Raw genomic sequence first — 12,984 nt, forward strand, 5'->3', positions numbered from 1 at the left:
CTTAATCAATGTATATAAAAATAAGAGGTAGAATGATTGTGTCGTTTTTGTCGTCAACTTTTAGTGATGAGTAATAATTCATCAGTGACCCTCAACTATGGTTATCATAATATTCATCCACACCTTTTCCAACTGTATTCGAGAAAGTATCAATTGTAATTGAGAATAGTCATTTGTATTTGAGAAAAGGTCAGATGTAAATGAGAATAGTTAATTGTAATTGAGAATAGTGAATTTTATTTGAGAAAGTATCAGTTCAATTTGAGAACATACGATTTGAAATCGAGAAGTTGTCAGTTGTAATTGGGAAATGATTAAAAAAAAACAGTACTTCCAGACATATATTTTTCATAACTGCACTCATACAAAATGATATGATATTATATTTAATATTCTAATAAAACGTTTAATTTTTTAATGAAACATTATTTTTAAGCCCCAAAATCCATCGAAGAACTGCCGAATTGTTTGATCAAGAGATTCAATTGATTGATGATGAAGCTCAATTGCGCCGTAAGCAGAGAATGATTTTCATCAAGTGCAATGTTTCACAAATTGTTTGTAGACAAAAGCCGCGTTGCCAATACATAATACATAGAAATAATACTGATTAATCATTCGTAAACAGTACAGGGGAAATACTTTCACCATTGAAAATATTAATTTTTACACATGCAAAGCCTATGATAGTAATTGGAATACTGTGTACGTAGTACAGTATCCTTTCCTGCTCAAATAAAACCTGTAATATAGGCTACAGAAGAGTCACGGCATGTCAATAATTGGAAAATTTTCTCATTTTCAATTGATATCTTCTCATTTACATTTGACGATTTCTCAAATACAATTGACTATTCTCATCTACATCTGACATTCTCTCAATTACAAGTGACTATTCTCAAATAGCCTACAATTGATACTTTCTCAAATTAACTTGATACTTTCTCAAATAAAATTGGAAAAGGTGTAGAAGTAACCTTGCTGATAATATGTTTAATAATATCGAGCTGGCTGGTTCAGGTCTGGTTCTGCTCGCACCTGATCAATTTCAGGGACTCTGACATGACATGACCTCATGACTGGTTTTGGGCAGCAGGGATCGACGACTTAACGTGTCCATCCGAAAAAGGTAGTTGCCCGAAAAAATTATTTCCCGATCCAGGATTTAAACCCGGGCATCTGAATTATAAAGCCAGCATCTCATCCACTCGACTATGGCCACTCCACCTTGCTGATAATAATAACAAAATTATTATCTAGGCCTACTCTTGTGAGAAGCAATGGATTATCCTTTCAATGAATAGTTGCAAATTCACATTCAAAATTATTTAAATTTTCAAGAAGAAACTTCATAATAGAATATTTCAAATGGTATTAGTTGGTTAGTAGTGTAATAGTAAGTTAATGATAATAGCTTCATATAATACTGGGAGACGCAGGGAAACGAGAAGTTTTGAAATTTCTAAGAAACAATATTCAAATATAAAACTAGTAGAATACTAATGGAATGGCATTTATTCATCATGCAATTTATGTTCATACAGTTGAAATGTCCAAATGTATCTCTTCATTTTCAAAAATGGCGTTGGAAAGATTTGTTCACATTCGGGATTTATAGCCTGTTATGGGTGGTGCAAGAAAACTGGAAATTTTGAAATAAAGTCATTAACACTAATAAATTCCATGAAAGAAGTGGATTACCAATGGAATGACATGTATTCATTATGCAATTTATGATCCTCCAATCAAAATGTCCGAAAGTTTCTTTTTGAGATAATTAAAAAAGATATGCTCACAATTAATTGGCTTTCGCAGTCTGTTATGGTATTATATAGAGCAAGGAACGGGATACTTTGAAATAATGTACTTTCCACCAATAAATTACATACTAGCAAATTACTAATAAAATGGCATATATTCATATTCATCATGCCCTGCATAATCATTTTATTGGAAATTCTAAAAATGCTTTTTTTAATTTTTAAGATGACATAAGAAAGATGTGGTCTCATTCAGCGTTCACTTGAAAATCTATTTGCTGTGTGATATTTGAGGCAGGCAACCACCGCCCTAGAGCCAGTGGGCAGCCGAGCGACGACCCTGTCACAGTAGTCAAGTGCCCCCTGTAGCTGTCGCCGTCCCCAGGCGCCGTCCCGCGAGATGGATGGAGGCGGTGGGAATGCGAAATGAATAACAGACGCCCGGTGATGGTGAGAATGGGATGCTGGATGCTGGGTGAGTGCAATTTTTGTTCTAGAATGATCAAGTAATTATTAAAATAAAGTGAAATTGAATGAATAGTCACGCTCAAGATAGAGGCCAGTATGACGAAACGCGTCCGAAAATAACTTGGTATCTGGACATATAAGTACTGTGAGCATTGAATTTTAGCAGGAAGCATGACTTGATTTCCATTTCATAGATGCTCCATTTGGTGGTGAAAATTGATGGAAAATAACTTGATGATAAGCACTAGTTGCTACTAACTTTCCGTCTCAATTTTCCTTGCCTATAATCGTTTTGGTTTTCATGACTTCAGTAGACTTTTCATAGAGAGATTCTCAGGTACAAGATGACAAATGGCAATACAAAGATGTAAGGGAATACATCCAATAACTCTAACAATAAATATTATATACTAATTAAGGTTTGGTGCAAAATTTAAGAAGCGGTTTGACTCAGTGGTTGCGCTATTAAGCCATCGCTTAGATACGTTGAGAATCATGCGTCTGCTACTCCCGTTGTAAGGGTGACCACTTGAGCCAACTCCTCTGAATATGATTCATGAGTAGGAAAATCGCTTCCTGGTGGTTCGGAAGCCTCCTAAAATCCACTCATCTCTTATTAGCATCCGCCTCATTACCCGCACAAGCTAACAGCTCATGTAGGCTTCGCCCTCAGCAAAAAATAAATAATAAGGATTGAGGATTGTAAGGTTTTTTCTGATAAAGGTTAATTGTATACTAGTAGTTCTGTAAACAGTAGACCTCGCGCTCAGTAAGGTACATTGACCTGTTGTTATGTTTTCTTAAAAATTAATACATAATTTATCAATTTAAAATGTCTAGAAAAAATCCTAAATAAACATAGAGCTTCCTGTCCTATCGTACCGTGACGTGTCGTCCCGAAATGTGAGTGTGAGCGCTGTTATCAGGTGTGGCTACCGTCGATACGCCAATTCAATCAACCCATCAGAGAACATTCTGTGTTGTCGTGTTGGCGAAAAATCGGTGTGTTGAAATTAAAAAAAATAAACTACCATAATGCTGATTTCCTACAAACTTCATTTCTCACTTTTCATGATTTTAGAAATCAATTTCTTTTCAATAATTTGTTGCAATCTTGATCATCAGATTAAAAAAGAAAAATGTTTCCTATACTCTAAACTAGAATCATGGCCTCAGCTTATGGAAAGACAAAGCTAGTAGACAACACTGTTCACTAACGTTGATGGAAAGATACATTTTCAAGATGTTCGATGTTTTTAAACGGGTAGTATTATAGTCCACTAGACAGCTGATTTATGATGAATAATCTATAGGTAATAATCTTACGGTAATATTGGCGTATGAAGGAGGCTCCTTTTCCTTTTATATTATCCTTGAAATGCAAAATTTCCAAAAAGCTTGTATATACGTCGACGCGCAATTTAAAAAGGAACATACCTGTCAAATTTCATGAAAATCTATTACCGCGTTTAGCTGTGAATGCGCAACATATAAACATCTACAAACATAAAGATAAATGCCAAACCGTCGACTTGAATTTTAGACCTCACTTCGCTCGGCCAACCAGAAAATCATTTAATGTGAGGGTAAACAGAAAGCGGGAAAATTGAAGGGAAGTTAGGTATGATAGAATATGAGCTTGTGTCATTGTAGTTGAATCTTTTATTTGATTGTAGCACAGGTTCACCTTGCAGATCTCCGTTGCTGTTGGCAACTTTTTCTTTGTAGGATGATTAGGATAACAATAAAAAATAGCAATACACTTAGGCTATATAATAACTGAAATTTAATAAAACCTAAATAGTAATAAAAATCTATGTTGATTTCACATTTTAGTTAAGCAGGAGTCCGTGTTGATTTCTACGCTATAATCTTATCTTTCAAATCTATTCTTATTTCTTATCATTTCAAAGTAATGTAGCAGTTCTTGAAAGAATGTAACCATTTTGTTTTAAATTTATCCAGGCTACTTTTATCTCTCTAAATGTTTGACTGTATTTCGTTGATGCATTCTTCAATGAGCAACAACTCCTTGAAAATATGTTATACTTCAGGCGAACCTGAAGGTGAACAAGGAAATGAGCGAATGGAAATGGGTGAATATGGAAGCTGAACAATACTCCAAATTACGCAACATCGTGATCCAGGGAATCCCTGAAACGAAGGGAGAAGACATTTATTCTCTACTGGACGCAGTCGCCAAAGCCCTGAAAGTGACCTATCAGCAGGGAGAAATATCGAATGCCCACCGATTAGCGCCCTCGAGAAACAACTATCCAACAGCTATAGTTGTTTCGTTTGTTCGTCGTCCAGTAAGGGCCGAGTGGCTGCAGGCAGCTCGAACTATTAAAATGAAGGCGTCTGACGTGAATGCCTCCTTTGGTGCGACTCCGGTATTCATAAACGAACACTTGTCCAAGCACAACAGTTATCTTCTAAAGCAGGCGAAGAATAGAGTGAAGGCAGGGGAGCTGTCACACGCGTGGGTGCGAGAGGGCAAGGTGTTCGTGAGGAAGACGCCGGACGCGAGAGCACGTCGAGTCTACTGGGCGCTTGACGACCTGCCGACGCCCTCCCCTACGCCACTCAGTGAAAGTGCTAATTTAAACGCAAATAAGTGAAGGTACTGTAATCCATTTCCTTTGGTTTTCTTATTCATTTGTTATCTCTGAACTATCTTATCTGAAATTTATTGAACTGATTTGAATTTATTTAAATTTATTTATAATTTATTTGAGTGTATTGATTTTTTTTTTTAAAGTCTTATTTGAATTGGTGATTTCTTATATTGGATAGTAGAATGCAACAGAGTCCCGCTTGATCGAAATTTTAATTGTATAAATACTGTTCCAAAAATCTAATTAGATCTATGAGTTGAAATAATTATGATTTAATACTGTACAAAATTATTGCTCATAATATCTGCTCTAATCATTTATCACCAGCCAATTGAATACGAATATAATTATTATTCGATTATACGATTATTATACAATTATTTTTGCGTACCATAAATTTGCTTAAAAACAATATTATCCCTTTGATTAATCTTCATATTTAAAAGGGAGGTACCTGAAGTATGAAGCTTTGTTCAATTTAAAACTTAAAATAATTAAGCCATTTTCCGTTTATCGTCTCAGTTGACTAGTTATTCGGCTACAAATTCTTCTGCTTGGTTTTTTAATAATTAACTTCAGCCTCTTCTGTTAATAACTAGAGCTATAACATTGTTTCTTCATTGATACTCCAGTAAAATTTTCGCACTTATATTAGGGTATGTTTACTTTATCCTCCATTCATTCAATCATTCATTTCATATGACAGTAAAAAGATCAGAATTAATTGAATATAGTATTAATATGAGCACTAGATTAATTTATGTGATTTTCTTATGGTTTTCAGTCCACAAGCTATAATAATTTCTAGTATGGTAATAAACTAGTAATAATAATTTATTAATCTCAGGTAGAACGGTTTTCATTATTTTTCTAGACAATATATCATTACTCATAGTATCTCTTTTTCTATTTTATTTTCCAAATTGATAGTCATGAGAGAGGATAATATTTCTTAATAAGTTGTAATAGTAATAGTTTATTAATAAATTGATTAGTAAGATTAAGTGAAAAATTTATGAAAACTTTCTTCAAGAACTATTTTACAATGAAGTGTATATTCAGTAGAATACGGTAATTGATAGGGTTTGTGACACGATTATCTCTGCTGTAACTGTTCCAAGATTTGAAGTGTCTCTAGAATTGATAACAAGAAATGTAATACCGAATCGACAACAAAAACTCTTTTGAAATTTATCTTATTAGTAGCGATAATAAACAATATAATCTAATTTTGAAACTAGCTGTTAATACAGCAATATCATTATAACGATATGTCGATCCTTCGCAATGGCATTCTGTTTATTCGGTATGTGGGTTTTTTTTCTCAATTCATTGTATGTAATAACTAGATAATCTGATCTCTTAGATACTATATACTAAAATTAATTAATTCAAATTGATGCTGGTCTCCACTTCTCTTTCCCTTATTATTTCTTTATAATTATGTTATTCTGTTCAAATGAGATTGAGCACGGCTTATGTGCATGAACTATATCTAAAATTGAGTAGGTTTTAGGCTGCAAAGAAATACATACGGCTTTCTTTTTAAATTGAGTCGGTGGGCTGGCCATGTCTTGATTCTCTCTTATTTTTCTTTTCTCGGAGAACCGATAATCTTTTTTTCTTTCTTTTTTAGTTTTTTCCTTTTCATTTTAATTTTTCTTATACTTTCATAATTACTGTATATTCCATTTTTTTTATTATTTTTTTTCCTTTATAGTTTAGGTTGATGGATGATTTCATTGACAATGTTGTTGACCTGAGAAATGTAAATACTAGTGTTTATAATGATATAAGTTTATTTGATTTTTTCATTGGAGAGCAGGGTGAGATTGATAACATTAGTTTTTTGAGCTTGAATATAAGAAGCTATAATAAGCATATCGATGAATTGATGGTAATATTAAACAGTTACAAGAAAAAATTTGATATAATAGTACTTACTGAAACGTGGACGGATGATTGTTGTATACCTGTGTGTATGAATGGATATGATGTTTTTTTAATAAGAATAGTCGAAATCAGAACGATGGTGTGATTGTATATGTAAATGAATGTTTTGTTGTGAGTCAAGGTGATGTAAGTTTGTATGGCGCCTCAAGTGTCAAATTAGACATTTCTTTGGGTGCAGAACGATTGTGCTTAGTCGCAATTTACAGAAGCCCTTCTGCTGATATGGAACAATTTATTGATGATCTTGAAGTTCATCTCACTCATAGAGATCGAGATCGTATTCATTATATTTTGGGTGATATTAATTGTTGTATTTTGCCTCATATAATTCTTGATCATGCAGCTCAACGATACCTTGATGTTCTGTATGCAACTGGTTTCGTCAGTTGCATAAACGTGCCTACCAGAATTACTGACACATCTGCCACCTGCTTAGATCATATTTTCACAGATATTAAAAATACTAATATTCTAAAGGCAGCCGTGATAAGATGTAGCATAACTGATCATGACCTTACAGTTTGTCAAATCCAGTCGGTTAAGAGCGTACGCTCACAAATTAATCACAGCAAGCAGATAATGTTTTTGGATCGAGTACTAGCAACTCAGCTCATTTCAGAGTGTGACTGGTCAGATGTAACCTCCGCACAAGATGCGAGTTCCAGTTGCGAAATTTTTACCGACAAACTTAAAATGATTATTTCTCAATCCACAAAGTCGAAAACAATCTCTTCCAAAAACATTAAATTAAAACCATGGATCTCCAGTGGTCTTTTAAAATCTATTCGACATAGAGATAATTTAAGTAAAAAAGTGAAACAACAGCCTTTTAATGCCACTCTAAGAAACCAATACAAGCTATACAGAAATCAACTTACTAAATTATTAAAGACATCCAAAGAATCTTATTTTAAAAACAAAATAACCAACGCTGGTAGTAATAGTAAAAAACTTTGGTGTTGTATCAAGGAAATCACTGGTTTATCTAAAAATTCTGACAGTTTCCCTTTCCAAAATTTCATTAATAGAGGTAATTACACTATTGAGCCGGATGGTGTAGAGGATGTGGCTGATAAATTTAATCAATATTATGTGAGTGTAGGTGCTAACCTTGCTGGGGCTTTACCAAATATTACTGAAGGACCAGTTAATGATGCAGATTTCAGTGTGGACTCACACTTTGAACTGCTGCCAATTACTGATGCTGAATTAACTAGTATCACAGGTGACCTTAAGGGAGGATCCGCGCCTGGAATTGATAAAATTCCAGCTCTTCTAATAAAAGAAAATATTGATTCATTGAAAGTACCATTACTACATATTATCAACTGCAGCTTTTTGCAAGGAGTATTCCCTGATACCTTAAAAGTAGGAAAAGTTATCCCCATATACAAGGCTGGCCCCAAAAATGAATTCGTTAGTTACAGACCCATAAATTTAGTCAGTACCATATCTAAGATTATTGAAAAAGCAGTTAGAATTCAGTTAGAAAAATATTTAATAAACAATAGCATACTGTTCGAAAACCAATTTGGCTTCAGAAAAGACAAAAACCTTAATGACAACCTCTTTCTTCTCACTAATCAAATACATAGTTCTATTTCTGATAACAAAAAAGTACTTCTCTCATTCATAGATTTATCCAAAGCTTTTGACTCGATTGACAGAGGACTGCTTTTGAAAAAACTGGAATATATTGGTATTAGGGGTACTGCCCTGAAGTGGTTTGAGAACTATTTCTGTGGAAGGTACCAAGTTGTCTCTATCTTGGATAAGGAGAGTGTACCACGGTGTAACCACTTTGGCGTGATTCAGGGAAGCACTCTGGGCCCAATACTGTTTTTAATTTATATAAATAATCTAAGCAGGGTGGATATTGAAAATGGTCGTCTATATCTATATGCAGACGATACAGCTTTGTTGTTTGAGGGGAAGAGCTGGGATGACGTGTTCCGTTCGGCTGAGCTCGGTTTGGGTGTTGTAAAGGATTGGTTCGACTTCAACCGACTTACTATCAATATCAGTAAAACAAAATACCTCCCTATTTCTATCAGAGCCAATGGTGACCCAATTGGTCTAGAGCTGAGGTTACACACCTGTGGCGCACCGAATGTTAGTAGGACAATGCAATGCCAATGTGAGCATATTGAGCGGGTGCAGGAGTACAAATACCTGGGTGTAATATTTGATAGTCGGCTAAAGTGGATAAACCATGTAAATTATACGAGAAACAAGCTCAGAAAATTTATTTATGTGTTCTCTTCCTTGAGTGGGATACTCACACAGAATATAATAAAACAAGTATACTTTGCCTACATCCAATCAATCTTACAGTACGGTATCATAGCATGGGGAGGTGCGTTTAAAACTATTTTATCTCCTCTATCTATAGTACAGAAACTTATAATGAAAAGTGCCCTATGCAAGCCAAGAACATTCCCATCAGACGCACTATTTGAAGAATTTAAGGTATTCAACGTTCAACAATTATATATAAGAACTCTAATCCTGTACATCTTTAAACAAGATCCAGCTTTATTTCCATATATTCAACACAATTATAATACACGAACAGCATCAAACGTAGGTATTGGTAACCCTAGACTCACTTCAACTTTCTCTTCCACTTCCACATTTTATAAAATGCATTTCCTCTTCCAAAAATTACCAGTGCACTTGAAAACACCTGGCAACAGGAGAATAAGCCATTATAAAAAGATGGTCAACAATTGGGTGTCTTCTCTGAACATTGAAGAACAGGAAAGAATCCTAGTGTCACCTTACTCTCATTGAAATCTGAGTCACATATTATTATTCATGACATTCTGCACAAATGAAGATATTCTTTTGTGTGTGTGTGTGCGCGCGTGTGAGTGTTGGAATGGATAGTTTTTTCTACCACAGTCTATTAGCCTGTTAGTTTATTGCCTTTTTTTACATGATTAGCCATCGTTCATCCTTATCAATCTCATTATGCTGCCCATAATATATTTTTCTTTTATCATATGTATATAATTTTTAGTTTTCATTTTCCACTTAGATTTACTTATTCATGTGAAATTAACTTGTATTATTTTACTTTTTATTCGGTTTTATACTTTTCTTTAAGTTGGTTTAAAATAAGATTTTTCACAACTCGCTTCTCTATCACAGGCATGTGCCCATAAGAGAAGCCTCCAAAATTGTTTACCATATGTACTATTTATTGTATTGTAAATTTTGGAGAATAAAGAATTTCAATTTCAACATTTGCCGGCGCATTTTGACTCAATGATATCCTCAGCTCCTCTGGATATTGTAGTATTAAGCGAGTCTTGACTCAAACCTAGTTTACAATCGTAAGCTTTTGGTATTCCTGAATATTTTCTCTTAGAAACGAACACTTATAAAGGTGGCGGGGGAGTGATTATCTATTTAAGATACTCTTTTCCGGCCCTGAGTGGTAATGTCTCCGAAGTGGTAATATATCTCATTCTTCCGAATTCCTTCTAGCTTCTACTTGATGTGAGAGTGGGCGCTGAGTCCGTTTTGGTCATTGGTGTTTATCAGCCGCCAAGAGAGGGAGTCTCCTCACATTAGAGGATGCTTTGGCTAAAGTTATGCAATGATATAACCACATAATTTATAATTACGTAACACCTCATCAGAGAACTTGATATGCTGAAATTACGACAAAGACTAAAGTACTCAATACTATGTGAAACCTACAAAATAAATTGTACTGGTCCGGAATATTTGAGAAAAATACTTGTATCTTTCACATAGGTTCATCAGAAGGACACTTGGTCTCACCGCTGCTTTCTCTAGATACCGTTGGATAATCTCTATCAGAGTTGAAACTTCTCAACAAAGGAAAAAAGTGAGTTTGATTGGTCTCGAACCCGCAACCTATGTTTGATTCATGAGTCGCGTGTACTACCAATTACGCTAAAGATTCTCTTGGAGAAAGCTCTGTTTGGATGGACTTTTGTTGCGTAAACATTGAACCGTGAACATTGAACCGCAGTATGAATAAATTTGTTTTAATTATTACATTTAAAGTGCTTGATTGAAAACAATGAAAATAAGCCTATTATCAAACCTCGGTAAATTCATAATCTGCATGTAAAGGTGCGTACAGACTTTCGCTCTGCTCCGCAACCGAACGTCACTCGAGCAGAGCGATTGATGATCGACCGGGGAGCAAGAGTGGAACGCGAGAAGAGCTAACATCTCCCGTAACGTTCAGGATCGGTGCGACTGCGGAGCGATGGTGGAACGAGGGCGGAGCGTGTGCGGAGCGGGTTGGAGGCGCGTATATCTGTACGCACCTTTAGATTGCAAGTTGATCAGTTCTTCCATTAGTTCATAAGTGGTAATGCGTCAAACGTGTATTTTCCATAATGTACATGTATAAGCCAATTCCTTCCTCTATAATTATTATATTATGATTTTCATGCATATTTTACGTTCTCAATCATATTTCACTTAATCACTGATCGGACAACTGAAGACGTGATTAATATTTCATCTGCACTTATAATATGTAAATTTAATATTTTAATATATTTATTCAAGGAAGAAATAAATTCATTTATTTATTCTCTATTAATTTTTCATTCTCTTTTTCAGACTGATGAACGTGCCAACTCCACTGATACTTCACCATATTATTTGTTTTACAAATGCAATATTTTTTATACACTTATGAAGTGTTTTATCAATAAACATAATAAATAATAAGAGTATTTGAACAAACGAAATTAACACTTGAAAAGTAATGTTGTCTGTTTATGTAAAGAGTTTGTCACATTTTATACTCTGAAATTGTTTTATATAATTTCATTATAATTCTCATAATGTGTAATAGATTGCATAAAATTGTTATTAAAAACTCTATTTACTAAATACCCTGTCTTGAGCTTTTATAATAATTTTACCTGTGTCCGTTAGGCTGTACGCTCGATGTCGATTTTGTTTCTAAAGGTGAGTACAGACTTTGATGCATTGTTCTCAATTGGAGTGCGCATACCTATCTGCATCGTATAGGCATGCGCACTACAATTGAAAACAATGCATCAAATCTAATCGTCCGATGCGTGGCGTCCTACCAGTTTATGCTTATTATGTATGTATCTTACTGTTTCTGTACAAATACAGATATAAGAATAGCATCAGCTGATTAAAAGTGAAATGCGCGTGTTCGTGGCGCATTACTGTACGCACCCTTATAAGTGGTAGATTGTACACCATCAAATATATATTACTATTATTATTCGTCGCATTATACCGCATTGAATGTTCTCAACGGTGTTCGAAACCATGCCAAATGGTTTTTCCTCCATGAGAGGAAATGGTTCTCGTTCTACAAAGTGTAGCTCTCATCATAATAAAATTATGAAATTAATGGTAAATGTCTGAATGAGAACCGGAGAAAATATCATAGCACACTCTCAATAAATACGAAAACGGACATGCATCCTTCAGGGTAACAATGATCTCACTAAGACGGAATATTCTTCATAATGTACTATTCTTAAAAATTTACTGCCGCATCCGTTATTTCCCTTATACTGCTGTAATATCCATTGACAATTATTTGCAAATGTAACACTAGACTTCCAGCTCGAACATCTTTCGCTCCTGAATTATTTTTTAGATCATTCTTGTAGAGATAGATGATTATGTTATCAGATGGGCAACAATCATTGAATCGTCGGTCCCGACTGATAGTCGTGAGGCTCATTGACGACGTAAATTAAATACCTATTTATGCAAGATGGAACTTCCGTCAGGGATCCCCACCTATAAAGCCATTCGATTATAATAACTAACTACATTATTCACATAATTCCGTATTTAATACAAAAAAATGATACCATTATTTCTAATATTATTTGAATTATCCTGCAACTAATTTAATCTTATTCTCTTATTGACAGGGTTGTATGATGATAAGAATGCAATTTATTATTGAATGGTACTTCCACAAAATCATTGATTAAAACTTTCATTTTAACCTTTTAGTTTGTCCTTCGCAAGATATGGATTTTAATAATTGGGAAAGGGTAAGTATACAAGTTTTAGTTTACCTTTTATATGTCTTGATTATTTATGTAGGACAATACAGTAAGAATTTTATTCAATCGAGAAAATGGTTGGATACTCTTGGCAATTCATTGATGACTCACTTTCAGAGGTCCAAT

At 34.4% G+C, this 12,984-nt stretch overlaps 1 protein-coding gene across 5 annotated transcripts; it reads left to right on the top strand.

Moving 5' to 3' along the window:
* The first annotated feature begins 902 nt into the window (after positions 1-902).
* On the top strand, positions 903-11,672 carry LOC120356147. Of its 5 annotated transcripts, none has more exons than XM_039445006.1 (3): positions 903-1,129; positions 2,055-2,235; positions 4,283-5,817. In XM_039445006.1, exon 3 carries the CDS (start codon positions 4,307-4,309, stop codon positions 4,847-4,849), a length of 543 nt encoding a protein of 180 aa, XP_039300940.1. In that variant the 5' UTR covers positions 903-1,129; positions 2,055-2,235; positions 4,283-4,306; the 3' UTR covers positions 4,850-5,817. The 5 variants fall into 5 exon arrangements, 3 of the variants coding, with proteins under 3 accessions (XP_039300940.1, XP_039300941.1, XP_039300939.1); XM_039445007.1 differs by having other exon boundaries at positions 2,059-2,235; XR_005573949.1 differs by lacking the exons at positions 903-1,129; positions 4,283-5,817 and adding exons at positions 10,565-10,658; positions 11,411-11,672 and having other exon boundaries at positions 1,147-2,235.
* The last annotated feature ends 1,312 nt before the right edge of the window (positions 11,673-12,984 follow it).

Source organism: Nilaparvata lugens, unplaced genomic scaffold, assembly GCF_014356525.2.
Source record: "Nilaparvata lugens isolate BPH unplaced genomic scaffold, ASM1435652v1 scaffold5960, whole genome shotgun sequence".
Classification (NCBI taxonomy): Eukaryota; Metazoa; Arthropoda; class Insecta; order Hemiptera; family Delphacidae; genus Nilaparvata; species Nilaparvata lugens.

What these genes read in the sequence shown, in the direction of transcription:
- LOC120356147 (XM_039445006.1), top strand. Translation starts at nt 4,307, where the DNA reads ATGAGCGAATGGAAATGGGTGAATATGGAAGCTGAACAATACTCCAAA.